This window comes from Accipiter gentilis, chromosome 12 (genome assembly GCF_929443795.1).
Source record: "Accipiter gentilis chromosome 12, bAccGen1.1, whole genome shotgun sequence".
NCBI classification, from domain to species: domain Eukaryota; kingdom Metazoa; phylum Chordata; class Aves; order Accipitriformes; family Accipitridae; genus Astur; species Astur gentilis.
In genome coordinates, this window is record NC_064891.1 from 33,607,319 (window position 1) to 33,622,309 (window position 14,991).

At 36.3% G+C, this 14,991-nt stretch overlaps 1 protein-coding gene across 2 annotated transcripts in view; it reads right to left on the bottom strand.

Moving 5' to 3' along the window:
- The window catches only part of GSTCD (glutathione S-transferase C-terminal domain containing), a 66,110-nt gene extending 55,493 nt beyond the window's left edge, over positions 1 to 10,617 (bottom strand). The window contains exons 1-3 of one of the 2 annotated variants that reach the window (XM_049815315.1): positions 10,478 to 10,617; positions 7,532 to 7,963; positions 5,684 to 6,145 (exon numbers count right to left, since the gene is read on the bottom strand). In XM_049815315.1, the coding sequence (XP_049671272.1) occupies positions 5,684 to 6,145; positions 7,532 to 7,942 (873 nt within the window). In that variant the 5' untranslated portion in view covers positions 7,943 to 7,963; positions 10,478 to 10,617. Of the gene's footprint in view, positions 1 to 5,683; positions 6,146 to 7,531; positions 8,051 to 10,477 lie in introns of those variants that run through there. The other variant, XM_049815317.1, reaches the window with a different exon arrangement.
- Positions 10,618 to 14,991: the final 4,374 nt, after the last annotated feature.

Genomic DNA, 14,991 nt, shown 5'->3' on the forward strand with positions numbered 1-14,991 from the left:
TGCTGTAAATTTCTTCGTGCAAGCCACAAGAAGGCATGAACTACAGAAGTGAGCTCAGCTGCATGCTGAGCATGCTTACTCATAGCATGATGGTAATGCAAAAAGCTAGCTAGTTAAGAGCTCAGGCCTGCAGGTGGAATTGCCAGTTGGCTATTTAGACTTTCTCTGCAATTCCCATTTGCTTAATAGGGTGAAAAGGTTTACATAAGCAATTTCAATCATAATTTCAGTCAGTAACAGGAAAACACATTTTAAATAATATTCTTAATTATCTGCTATTTCCTAACAAGGGAATGATTCATTTTGGCTGGTAATCACACACACACAAAAAAAAAAAAAAAAAAAAAAAAACCAAAAAAACCAAAAAACAAACAGCAGTTTGCAATGAATACTGAACTCTAGGCAAGACATTATGGTACCTGAATGCTCTTCTTTGCCACAGGCACCCTGCAGCCCTTAAAAGCTCATCCACTGACAGCTGTTTTGCTGGCAGCTGCAAGCCTGAAATACCTTTGACTATGTGGTAACAGCAAAACAGGCACAGGCACACATTGTCGGTGGTCTTTATTGAAGTCTTTGCACTACATCTGTGACTTTTTTTTACTAGAACTGAACCCAAAACTTTTTTTTTACATCATATCTTTACTCAAATGTTTTTACCATCTTAACTTCATATTTTTATATAAAAATAATAACTAGTATATTTCTTTTTCTGAATTAAGTATATATATGCTGGTGAGATGAAGTAGCCTTCAATAGAAATTAGAATTTGAAGTGTAAAAAAAAAAATTCTTAAGTAAGAATATGATGCACATATTACAAAAAAGATACCCAAACCACATTTTTGCACAAAGATCAGCTAATTTTAAAAAGGATGCATTTGGTGAACTTAAATAATTTCTGTTCTAGTTCCCAAATGTTCTAGAACAGCGAAGATCATCCTCTTACAGGAGAGGTTGTGAAGTCTCCATCCTTAGAGACACTCAAAACCTGACTGGACACAATCCTGCCAACTGGCTCTAGCTGACTGTGCTCTGAGCAGGGGGGTTAGTCAAGATGATCTCCAGAGGTGCCCTCCAATCTCAACTATTCCAACTTCAACTATTCTGTGATGCTGCGCCTGCTTTAAGCAGAAAATTAAAAATCATGATTACAGGAAAAAGCAGAAAAAGCCATGCAAAAACAGTGCTCCTCCACATATCTGTCTTCAGTGTGGAAACAGAAATTCATAAAGAACACTTGAAATGACAGAAAATTTCAAGCAGCTCTCTTGCATGCTGTGTTTATCCTGTTCTTAGAGCAATCACAAGTAATTAGTAGTAGCTAAAGGAGCAAAAGGAGGTTGAACTGTGTAATTTTAGTATCTAATTCAATATCCTAATAGTAACACAGGCACAAATACATTAATTCAGTTAAGGAAGAAGTCTTTTGGAAAGCAATTCTAAGAGGCACTGTTACACTTGATAACAAGTGTTCTAAATTGTATTTTAAAAAGTGAATAGTGGTTTCTCCCAGATGGAGAACGGAGCTTTTGTTATTCTTCTATTAATTTTAAACAGTTACAACTAATAGAAAGCATAACAAAGCTAACCTCAGAAAGATAACAGAAATGGAATGAGGTAATGAAAAACAACTCTTCAGCTTCATTATCTTACTTTTGGTAATTATAATTACAATCAGATAGTCAGATCTCCTCATATTTATTGTATGATACTTTCCAGACACATACCCATTGAAGACTTCATTATCATTCACATCCTTAAAGCAAAGTGGAAGTGCAACTATAATGATTTTTTTTAAACACAATCCAGGAAGTCCAGTTATATAAATGGTAAGTAACATTTTAATACAGAATTAAACTCTGGCACTTCCATCAACAAAAGCAGTTTCAACCCACTGCTTGCAAGAAGGTTTCAGATGCGAGTTATTCAATTTTGATAACTGTACGAATCACGGTAAAATTGCTTAGGAAACAGTCATTCACCAGAGAACAGGAAAAAAGCAACATCCCAGAGCTCTTATAATTTAGGTAAAAATGAAACTGAAAGGCAGTTTTTTAGGACAATCCTTGGTGTGAGCTAACACAAAGGTATTATACAATATATAGTTCATAAGCTGCAGACCACCAGGGCTCAAGGGTCACACATGAAAAGCAAATAAATACAGCATTCTCAGCTGTTCATGGTACATCTACAGAATGATTTCAACTGGATTGCTGAAATCAATTAAGCATCTGATCCAAGAATCTTCTCATGCCTAGCACCAGTAAATCAAACATTACTGTAAAAAGATACACTTTTCTTATTTAAAAAGGCCTTGGAACAGGAAATAAGACTGAAATACATTGAAGTTTTTAAAACAGTGGGAAAGCATTTTGTCTTACTACTTTTGTTTAGTATCATCCATACAGAAGTTGCTGTTAATCCTCAATTATGTGATTTGCAAAACAAACAAATGAAGCAGAAATAAATTAATAACCGTTTCTGTAAAACAACTCATCATCTTAATTCAAAAGTAGCCATATTAACCTACTTCTGGATTCCCATATTGCTGTCATCATACAGAAATCCACTGAGGATGATGATCTTGGTTAAAGAAGTTATAAATTGGACATTTGTCACATATTAATGTTCACTAGTAATTATCCTGATTTTAGAGACTGTTTCGCTGAATCTGACTGACAGCATCTTCTCCAGGAATACCATTTGTTTTCAAACACCATAAGGCAAATTTGGCAAAACAACTTGCAAAATCAAAATGCAAATACCAACTTCACTCAGAGCTCTTCCTGGCAACAGCCACCAGCTTAGCTATCAATCTCAAACTGCAGGGATACTGGTAGTAGGCAAACTTATGCTATCATTTATTGTCATGGGAAATAAAGACACAGTTGTCATTTCCTTAATTCTTTCGTGTGTATATATCCTCATAAAACTAAGTACACAGATTGTGCTGAGCAAGACTCTCACATACTCTTGCCACAGAGGTTTTTCCCACTGTAAAGCTAGTTTTGAAGCTGAGCTCAAGGCACTTGCGCTACTAAGCCCTACCTCTATCCGGAGGTGAGAAAAGGGTATAGGGAGAAAAGGGGGGTCAGGGGCTGTTAAAAAAAAAGGTAAATAAGAACCAAGTTGCATGGCCTTATTAGGCTCAAAACATATTTTGATATATTTTCCTAATCCCGACGTTAAGACATTTGTACAACAGAATCTGCAAGGCACTGGCACTTACTAGATAAGTCCTGTAAGAAAAACACCAACACACACACACACAGCATCTCAGCCCCAGATAAATTTTGTAGACAGTGAGAGATTCACCACAAACGATTCAATAACCAAGTGACTAAGGCTCTCCCCTACAAGAAGGGTGAAATGAGTTTTTAACACATCATTGACCTAAAGGTACAGAGACATGAATATTTTACAGATTCAAACTACAGTCAAGTTGACACAACCGATAGCCTGGCAAACTGCATCCTGCAATGCAGGAACTTCTAAAATCAGCTTTGCCACTTGCGACAGTGTTTCTGTAACATTCTATGTCAGGGAGCAAAGATTTATTCCCCAGTTTTCCACATTCCACGTGGTGCCCTGACTGCCAGCAGTGTCAGTGCTTTTCCTGTTTTATCTTGCTGAAACTCTTAAGGTTTCAAATTCCTCTGAATATAGAGACTGGGAGACTTTCTGAGATCTCTAAACACATCACAAGAGGCAAAATAATGCTACACTCAGAATGAAATTTTGCATATGCCCACTATATACAGTGTCTATATTACTTTGCTAGCATACACTGTTTTTTCTCATTGTGCTGTGAAAACCTCCTGATGTGAAAGAAAAAGACAAGGATGAAGACAACTGAGAACAGCCCGCTGGTGTTTGTCCAGTACTGGGAATGTGTTAGGTTGACTGCAAAGGAGAAGAGAGACAAAGGCATCTTTGAACAGACCACACTCTTGGCATTTCCAAAATACTTACACAATCTGATAGGAAAACATTCAACTCCCCTAAAGGAAAGTGTAGACTTTCTATCAGTATGTTATTGGACCATACAAGTAACACAAGATTCTATTGGGGAAAAAAAATTAAACAGCCAATCTCCCAGGACTGGAAGGAGAATCGTAACTTTTCCATTATAAACTTCACTTCAGGAGCTTCTAGCAATGTAACTTTTTCCACGGAACTTCTCCTTTCACTGCAGTAAACAAAGGACCTTCCACAAACTGTGGAAAAGTTTAGTAGCAACAATACTATGAATTACAAAACTACAGATTACGTAAGTTTCAGGGCCTGAAGCACATCCCAAAGAAGCTGGCTCCCTAGACACACCACCTCATTTCTGAGTGGGGTCGCAGTGGTCAGTCCTTGCTTGAAGAAGAATACAGACTAAGTTTTGTAAAAATGAAACTGCACAGAAGAATAAAAGGTTTGCTGATATGTAGGTATTATGCTGTCCTAGACACCCAACTTTATCTACAGATGTGCAATGAAACCGGCTTATTTTGTGGGAAAGCGTGATAAAAAGCCGGGTTGTCTACAGAGGAACTTTGCCTCCAAAACAAAAGAATTCCTAGGAACTAGAAGAAAACAACAGCAGATATTAAGAATAATTAACCTATTATGAGGAGAAATAAGCAAACTGGCAGTCATAGCACACAATATTTTAAAAATAAATATTTGTAGACAAAAAAAATTCTCAAGAGAATCCCAAGAAATTACATACCAGTAGCATAAACAAATGAGCTTTTGGAAGCCTTTCCCTAGTCAATACCCAAGTACCTCTTCAGCTCTAGTATAGAATGAAAGTCAAGGATTTACACCTCTAAAAAGCCACCATAGTCCCTGAATCTCTCTCCATTCACTGCTTACCTAAAAGGCATTCTTATTTTCTTAGAAGGTACTTGTTTTCTTTTAGGCATATCTGTCCACGTCAAGATAAAGTCACATAAAGTTTCAAGTCTTTACTGAAAAGAATTCCAATTCAGATAATAACCATGTAGTAAAAGTACAACAAACTGGGTATTCATTTTGCCTTGCCCCCCAGTACACTGAAACCAAAATTAAAATAGGTTCATGCTTACCTACTTTTTTCCTATGCACATTACAACGTACTTAAAGAGTCCATTTTAAATCTCTCATGGGGGACATCTCTTCTAGTATTTCAATATTATACCATTCTCAACCCTCCCTCCTTTTAAAATTTGCAATTTATGATGGAATAGAAATTCCAAATCTCAAAAAATTCCTCACGTATAAAATGGTCTTGTTTTAGTAAATATCCATTGAATCGTGGTCATAAATCTAGTACACTAAATTCAAGCAAGAAAACACGTTCATGCTTCCTACTTTTGCTTGATACATATTAGAATGTACTTTGAGTGTCCATTTTAAGTATTTTCATGGAGGAATTTTCTGGGCAACTTGGTGCCAAAATATTTCAGCAGTGTATTTTAACAGTTAACAGTGTTTACTAAGTATTGATATGCTATATATTTTAAAGTAATTTTGGTGATCTCACCAATCCCTGTTTTTTGTTTGTACAATAACAAAGACAAATCTGTTCCAGGTTAAGTTCACACTGCAAATGCCACAATATATTTTAAATTAACATATTTTACAACTTCCAATTTCTTAAAAAAAAAATATATATATACACTACTTAATATTTGCTTAACTTGTTGTCTTACCAAGAACTGATGGATGCATGGCAAAAGCACTATATCTGCCAAGGTAAAATAAAGCCCTTCTGCAAAAACGTGGTCCAAAAGTGGAAGGTCAGAAGTTTTCGTTCTCCTGATATGAGGAGCCTCCCTGTTGACTGCATCTGATACTTCCTGGACAAGTAGCTTGGAGAAAGCTATGCTCAGTTCCAAACTTGGGAGTGGATGTTGATGCATTTCCACTGCTTTTCCTTCCTCAGTTCCTTCTTTACCAAGTACAGGCACTGCAGTCTTGGCACCTGCCTTCTGTTGTTGAAGTTTCTGCCTTCGAATTTTGTCATCGTTATGTACTCGGACAGGTTCTCCAAGCTTTCTTTCAAGCTGTAAAATGTCAGGAGGAATAGTCTGACAGTGCTCAGGAGATGCCGTCAAAAATCCTTCAACAGCCAGAGGGATGCTGATTTCACAAAGTCTGGTCCACTGGCTAACCTGTCAGTTAAATTTATAGAATTAATGTCTCTACAGAAAAAATAAACAAAATCCAGGTTAATTTTCTGTCCACTTTAAGTAAAGCACTTCCAGCTTTAAATATATTCTTTGATAATCTTGGAAAGCTCAGGTATTTTGTATTACTTTTGCAATAGCAGAATTAGGAAGCTAAATCTTATGTATAACAGAATGAACAGTTATCCAGTATACCACATTTTTATTCCTTATTATTGGCATGAGATTAGGGTGGCTGCGTAACTCAAGAGAAGCAAAACTGTGGCCAATTTATATATGTCATCTTCACAAAGTGTTGGTAATAAAACCAGATTACACCAAACAGATTTTGAGCACAATTATTTTACAGAAATGCACTGTACTATTAGTGGGTTTTCAGCACACAACATCAAAAAAACTTTAGTCTAAACGAACAGCACTTTTTACTTATTTTTTTGATGTTCTTGTCCTTGTGCTCTTTTTCTTATTATCTGTACTTAAAAGTTTTAAAACTTCTAAACTCTTGTCTCTTCTTACTCAGTTTACTCATTTTGCAGCCATCTGAAATATGGAATCAAGTTCTCCAGCAGTTCCAAGAAGAGATTAGAACCAGAGGTTTCTGGAGGATGTCAGGGACAATTTCTTTATGCTAGTGCTAAATGGACTAACACAGGGTACGCTTCCCCAGATCCGCTACTCATCAACAGGGATGAACTGGGCTGGAGGCATAGTAATCAATGGCAACCATGGGTGTAGCGATCATGAAACAGTGGAGTTCAACCTCCTCAGAGGCGTGAGGAAGGCAAGTATAGATGGATGAGCTGCCAGATGAGTAAACTGCTATGTGATAAATGGGCTGAAATATCCACTCAAAGCGTAGTAGTGGTTAATGGTTCACACTCTGCCTGAAGGTCAGCTAGAAGCAGAGCTCTTTAGGGGTCTGTGCTGAGGCCTATCCTATTACCTTCACCAATGACCTGGAGGGGGAGATGCAGCAGTGCACCTTGGCAGTGATGAAGGCTAACAGTATACAGTGCTCTTGAAATCAAAATTAATAATAAATTAGGTATTTCTCAGTTTACTTCAAACTGCAAGAGCTGTACTTTATAACTCATTGAAACTACACTGCTAGACATGAGACGAAGATCCGCCCTTTTTTTGAACCTTAAGGTTCTTTTTATGCCGCTAAAAAGTAGTATCTTTAAAAAGAATTATTTTTCATCTTTATGCCAAAATACAGATACTTCTCCATTGAGGAAATTTCATTTTCTAAGCAAATTAAGTTTCTTATTAAAAGAATTTACTTTACATCAATATTAAGAGTGTACTTCAGAGTATTTAATGCTTATAAAAAACCCTATTCATGTATCTAAGAGAAAGAGATGCACTCACTTCAGCACAGGCTTTTAAGCAGGTCTTCTTAAAGCCCAAGAGTTCCAAAACATCCTTTTTAGATGGATCTGCCTCGTATGTTTTCTGTATTATATGCCTTAAGACAACAGAAAGCCCAGCTCGGCAGAACTTGCCATCTTTCACTACAACGGCAGGTAAACAGCAGCTCTGCACAACCGCTGGAAGCTGACATCTGGAGATTAAATGGACCTCAATATCACCAAGAAGGTTTTTTGTCACAAACTGATCATCCACATCTTCACCAGTCGGCACTAAGAAAATTTTGAATAATTTGCAGTCACAGTAGGATAGCAAAAACAGTGAAATAGATGTATGAAGAGGAAAGATACTATCTCCGTACTGATGAGAAAAACCCAAATACAAATGTTCTTCAGCAACACTATCTTTCATCTTCCTCCCGAGCTGAAGTTCCTGAAATAGAAATCAGAACACAACATTCATAAAAGAATACAGAACTTAGAACAAAAAAAGAGGGTTTGAAAAAGTGGTCCTTCCACTATCTGCTAAAACTGATTTTAATGTAAGACACTATTAAAGACATCCTGCTTGAATAAGTGGACTGCAGGCACTTCTTGAGAGAAAAGAATGGTTTCACATATACACTGTCTCTTCACATACAAATCACTGATAGGGAAATGATCTGTGTAAATTTTTTTTTTGCACTTTAGCATATTTCTGACATTAAACAAAACATATAAAACCAAAAGAAAATATTTCCTTTTAAATTTTTTAGTGTATAAACATTTTATAGCAAGACTTCTTTTTTTTAAATCAATAATCTCCCACAACATTAACCATATATTATTGAAAAAACAAGTTCCTGAGCACATACCTACAACAGTCAGTTTCCTAATGCACACATTTGTCTTTCTGTAACTGTTAGAAGGCATATATATAGGGTATTTAGGCCATGGGAAATAATATTGGATCTGTATTAAAAATTAATCTAGAGCCTGGCGAGATACTAACTGAAGGTCAAGAGGACACATAAGAAAAAGCCCGTTCATTTCAAGAATGCTACATGAACACGTCAAACACAGCTGCTTTAAAGCAGTTAAATACAACAGTAACATAGCTGAAATTAATGTCTTCTCATTATATTAAAAACTTAAACTCATTTTCCTTATACTTGGTTGAAAATTACATTTTTCCTATTAAACTATTCCATTCCAGTTTAATATAAAACAATGATACAATAATTTTTCTGCTCAATCACTCAATAAAATTGCCGTAACTTATAAATCACAACTCGTATTGAAAAGCTTTAGACACTAGATGGCACTCTTAAAACAATCATTATAGAAGAAAGCTTTATTATAAGAGAAAAATTTGAATGTTGCTAAGAAAGGCCAGTATGTTTCTATATATACATATATATAAAGCACAAGTGACATTGGACCAGCATCAGTCTTTCAAATAACTTTCTAGATTAATAAGGTGTCTGTACAGTTACACAAATACGATGTAATTATTTAAAAAGCAAAAAAGTTTTCATTTGCAGTATCTAGATTATTGGATTATTTTTTCCATGTAGAGGTATTGTACATCAAATTTGCCATTTTGTATCATCTATCACTGGGCCAAATCAATTGTCCAAAAAGAGACAGTGAAGAATAAAATCAAGTCCACCTGACATTAAGTAAAGATCATAATAATGATTGTTATAGTGAAGTATTTTTAAGTCATTACATTACATGACTGTCTCAGAACAACAGTGGCTCAACACAATAGTACTGTTGCTTTTCTTGAATTAATACACCTGCCACACAAAGAATAGTACAATACATAATGAAATGCCTACTTTCCTAAAAGCTATTTTATTTGGATAAATCTTGACAGCATATACTGCAGATGACAGGGAGCCCAGGAAATTACTTGTTTTGACAGTGGCTCAGACCCAGATAGCATCAGCTGGTCTTGGTGTCACACGCTGAATCAGCATAGTACCCTCTAGTCCTATGAGTTATACCTTCTCCACAGAGTCCATTCACACTCCAATTTGGTTCTTTCTTGTATTCTCCTTCCTCAGGTAAAGCCACCTCACAAAGGCTTGGTAGTGTTTAAAAATCAGCTTAGATAGCCTATGAGAGGGGTTCTCACTTAAGACTGTCCAGTACAACACAAGTTACCATACTCAGTGGCTAGCAGTCCTCCAGTACCTGCCTGTCATCATCTACTCATGAGCCCAAAAGGACAAAATGTTCTCCAGGAACTCTCCACAGAATTGTACGATTCACCTCCATGAATCACAAAGAACCAGTGAATAGGACTACAGAGGCAGGCATAATGCTTAGTATGATTCAAAGCTTAGCTGCTCAAACACAGATAGCTATATTAACCCCAAAAGAAAAGCAGAGCTTTCAATGCTCATCGACAAGAATCTCAGGGCTCTTAGTGAAGATGCAAGATCTGCTGTTGAATTTTCTGATGCCTGAAAAAGCCACTTCTACATTTTCTTCTAATTGGGTAGGCACTTATTTTTAATAAGTTTTCCAATAATTAGATTCTCCTTTAGCTAGGTTTTGTGCACACGCTGAAGTTGCATTTATCCCAAAAGGCAAAAAATTTTAAATACCACTCATTCATAAAACATTCATTAGCAGCTCAGATATTTTTTTTTAAAGTACTCAAAAAATTTTAGAGAGGGATTCTCATATCAAGGGGAGGGGAGAGGAGAAGGGTTAAGCTAAGGCAGCAGTTTTGGTTAATTTGATTCTCCCCACATGGGAGGAGTAAGGGAAAGTCCAAAGATGAAAATTATGGTCAATATTATGAGAATTTCCTTTTTAAGGAATCATGTAAACAGTGATAGTGTCAATACAGCAACAACTAATCATTCCAGTTAGTAATTCTGAACCAAATAAAAACAAACGGTAAATTGCTAATTTCTGGGAAAAGTGCAAGCAACTAATATCTTACACTTACCAGCAGAACAAACTCCAGAAGAAGAGGTAACTCCAACTCTCATCACAAAAATACAAATGTCTCATTTCTTTGGTTTTCGGGGAGAATTAAGAACATTGCACATTTCACAAGATCATGTCTTAAATCTGAGAATAGGTACTTATATGGGCAAATGATTTCCAGACCCTGACAAACCAATCTGTCATTTCATCATTTATAAGACAACGATTTATTTCGGTTCATACAGGCCATCAGAGCTCTCTCAGCTAAAGGCCCTGATCCTGCAAGTACTCATGGTACCTGACATGAAGGTGTCTTTGCAATATACTGTCCCATTATTTTCAAATATAGTCCTAAATATTTCTCATATACTATACCACTACTATTTTTCCTACCAAAGTCCCTTTCTCTTCTCAGATTTGCAGTGCTACAACACTGAAACTGGTTTCCCAGAACCATACTCCCTGTTCTGTTCCTGATATGGTCAATTTAGACCTGAGTTATTAAACTTACTGTGTGGAGTGGAACAAATTCTATTCTTAATTTGGGTCCATTTAGGACAATAATACTTGTCTGTTTCTGCAGCTAACCCTCAAGGGATGAAAAGATGAGCTTCGCTCAGCAGGAAAACAAAAGAAATATTGCACTTGAAGCTCCTGTTTGCATCCTCCAGCTGTTTCTCTCGTCTTTTACAAGAGCCAGCATGGTGGTCCAGGGACATGTCTCCTTTGCAGTTACCAAAGAGCTTGCATGTAAATTCCAAGGAAGCCCAAACAAATGTGTTAAATTATGTATTTTTAAATTCACGATAATTCAGGCTCAAATATCAAACTAAATATTTTTAAGACTCTTAACTATTGATTTAATGAAGCTTAAGATTCACTTGTCAATATGCTCAGGTTTGCTCCTCTCTCTCCCTCCATACTCACACTTAATTCTTCACTTTATTTCACCCATTTGAAAATAGAAATTATTAAAACGAAGGTACCATTCTCGAACAAGAACAGATAAGCTTATTAGCGGATATTTCTGTTGGTGATCAACAGCTAGTCAATTAACAGTCCTTACGTTAAAATCAGCTACCAAGCGAACACCCTTAAGAGCTGAGCATGAGATGTTTTTCAGAATTCTAAAGGAATGAAGGCCACCATTTTTGGTTTATACTTGGAAGTTAATTTTTGCAACTAGATTGGCTATAAATTGTTTCTAAGTCAATTCTTCATCTACAAGATTCTCAGGGAGCAAAGGACTTTTCTTTCTGTCCTCCTTTAAAACAGTCAAAAGTTTAAGGGGTTTTTACTTTTTAAATCTATTTGTATTCCATGTAAGAGATTTCAGAACGCCAAAACATAACAATCAAGCTGATTTTGTTCATAGATGTGTAAGCTGAACAGCCAAATGGCCTACTGAACAAAGTAAGTCTCTATTAGAGATTCAGTTTCATTGCAATTATAGAGCTCACAATGCATGGGGTAAACACAGAAGAAATTTTAATCTATTTAGGACTTCCTACTACACCAAGAAGAAGGAGGGGGAAAAAACAAAAGGACTGAGCTCAACTGCTGAGAAAGTCTTTGGCAAATCACCTTCTCCTATTTTCTGACTTCTAAAAGTAGGTGTGTCTCTACCAACTTCAGAAAGCACTGCTAAAAGTTCTCCACCTTTATTTTTCATAAAGCACTTGTATGGAAAGTGTAATTTCTGAACTCATACAGAAATTTCATACAGACTGTGCAATTGCCAAATAACGTGCCTACCTTGGTAACTTAATTTCTTTTCTTCATATTTAAAGTTAGAAAAACTAGCAGGTTGCTCTTCCTCTTACACTTCCAGACATCAAAAACCACAAAAAAAGATCATTCAGTGACTACCTCAAAAGTTTATCTAGGAAATTTTCTTTTTCAGCCTTAGTCAGATAGTGACCAACACAGAGCCACCTGCTACATTCAAAGGGCCCACATCTTGAATTACAGGGTAACCATTCGAATAGAAGATTTTCCTCTTTCCCCATTCAACATCTGTTCCTAGAATTACTAAGATGAGAGCAGCATTATTAGAATATTGTAACAGAGACTTTGCAGATTGGTAAAATGCACATGAGCAATTATGAGAAACAAGATTTTGGGCGTGGACACAAGCTTTGCCATGTACACAGCTAAACGGCAAGAACTGCATTCACTACCACTGTCAGAAAGCCCAAGCATTAAAGTTTGTCCTAGTTCATACCGGCAATTCAACTCTCTATGCATGCTGCAGACCCCTACTGTCTCATGTTTGACTAGATCACCATAATATTTCTTCAAAACTGGAAGCACTGAATCTTCTTCCTTCACTGCAACCATATACCAAAAATGATTAATCTGACATGTTAACTAGTGATTTTCCCTTATCTTTTGCCTGAATTTAAATTTTGCTATTCCACTTGTTTAGAGACAAGTTATCAATCTGTTAGCAAACTGAGAAAGAATAGGAAATATTAACTATGGAGATGTTTAAAGTTATGTACTTTTCAGACCAGGAGAACAGACTTCTCAGACTACAAGGTAGAAAGAGCTAGCAACAGCAAACTCCACTCTGCTTTTTGCGTTGAGCTTTTCAACATCAACAGAATTACTCCAATACTTTAATTCCCACAAAAACTTTTAAAAGTATTCTTAAGAAAAAGGGTGTCTGTAATATGCAACTCATTACATAGAATAGCAAAGCATTCAGTCTATATTTCTTTATACTGCTAATTACTGTAAAAACTTCTACATCCCCTCATCACAACAGTAACCGAATGTCTTGTAGACTTCCCTGCCAAAAGCCTTGCAAGGTGGAAGTTTCCTGTATTCCTATTATACATGTGAAAAAGCTGAAGCACAAAGAGAATTTTTAGATCAGTGTCACACATGAAGTCTATCCTAGAGCAACCCTAAAAATCAGACATTTTCCTTAAGGGTTTTGTCATTTGCCTGGCTGTGGTTTTGTGGTTTGTTGGGTTTTTTCTAAGTGTCCAGTCTATGAATACAACGTAAAACTACAATCAGGCTAATTTTATTCCCACGTCTCTCACAGTAGAGGCATCAAAATAGATCTGTCCAGGAGTTCTGTCTACAAGTCACTTTACCTGTGTTTCCTTACTGTTTGGTGCGAGAAGATAAGGTCTTCTTGCACCATCACTTCAACTGAACTGTACGCTCTTACACTGTCATATCCCATCCCTCTTCCATCTTTTAAATCAGAGAATTCCTCCTAACATCTTGTCTCTAAGCACAGACGTTTATAAATTCTTGTTTCCTATATTTTTTGTTCCTAAGATAACTGGTTTTCTGCACTATTTTGGCTCTGCAGAGTACATCTTCCTTGTGGATTTACGCACAGCCATTCCTTTGAATGACTTAATAGCAGCTTACTTTGTTGCCCATTCTCACTTAAGTATTTTCCCGTAACTACCACCTATCCATTAAGGATAAATCTATGAATCTCTTGGCAGGTTACTACGACAAAAGCAGTCACAAATGTACACAATAAAACAAAACATGAAACGCATAACTAACAAAACCTACAAAATATTACACTATTCACTCACAATATTTTTCCCGCCACTTTTTTTCCTCTAATTAGACACTAAATTCTGTGGGAAGAGATTATTTTTTTTTTTCTATTCTATACTGGCCTTATTTACAGAAGCTACTGTTGAAAGAGGAAAAGGGATAAGTAATGAATATCACAGGATTTGCAGTGTATCTTTAAGACAAGAAAAAGAACGTTGTCCACCTCTGGTATAAAAATCACCTTGGCTATTTAAAAGTAATAATAAACATTAAGTAAGTATAATTTTCACTAACTGTACTGTTTGCTACCATACCATCTTCCCTTTCAACATGCACTAAACAACAGTTAAGTTAGTTTCACAGAGCTACTGTGTTAACAACGTAATAAAGAGAATTGTTGGTTCAAAAACAAATGTTTCCCAGGAAAATTAAAAATAAATAAATAAATAAGTACATAAGCATCCTCTTCCTTTCAGCTCCTGAAAAAGATCTCGTTTAATTGTTGATTACTACATGGTAAAACGGAACTTTTGTTAAACAGACACATTAACGTTTGAGAAACGTTCAACACAGTATGTTGTTTAAAAACGTAGTTTTCCTCCAGGAAATATGTAACTTAGTACACAGCAATATTTGTGCTTTAAGGCAGATAATGTCGGTCGTTGGAGCTATATTTCTACCCAGACCATCAATCAGCTGTACGAGTTTAGGGCCACCATTGCATCCTCAAGTGAATCCAAAGAGAGGCATACAAGCTTTTCACGAAGAGCTTCAAGCCAGAATTTCAGACAGGTATATCAATAAAGTAAGAGCTGTTTATGGTTCAGGAAAGTAAGACACAGACTATGAAGAACAGAAGCCAAACTTTAGAAAGAGAGCACACTAAAACTCGGTTATTGTAGAAAATAATACCACTGACTTAAAATTCCTTTGCAGACCTACTCCATAAAACCTCCACTCCAAGCTTCTCTCAGCAGTGTGTCAGCCCACAAAAACCGG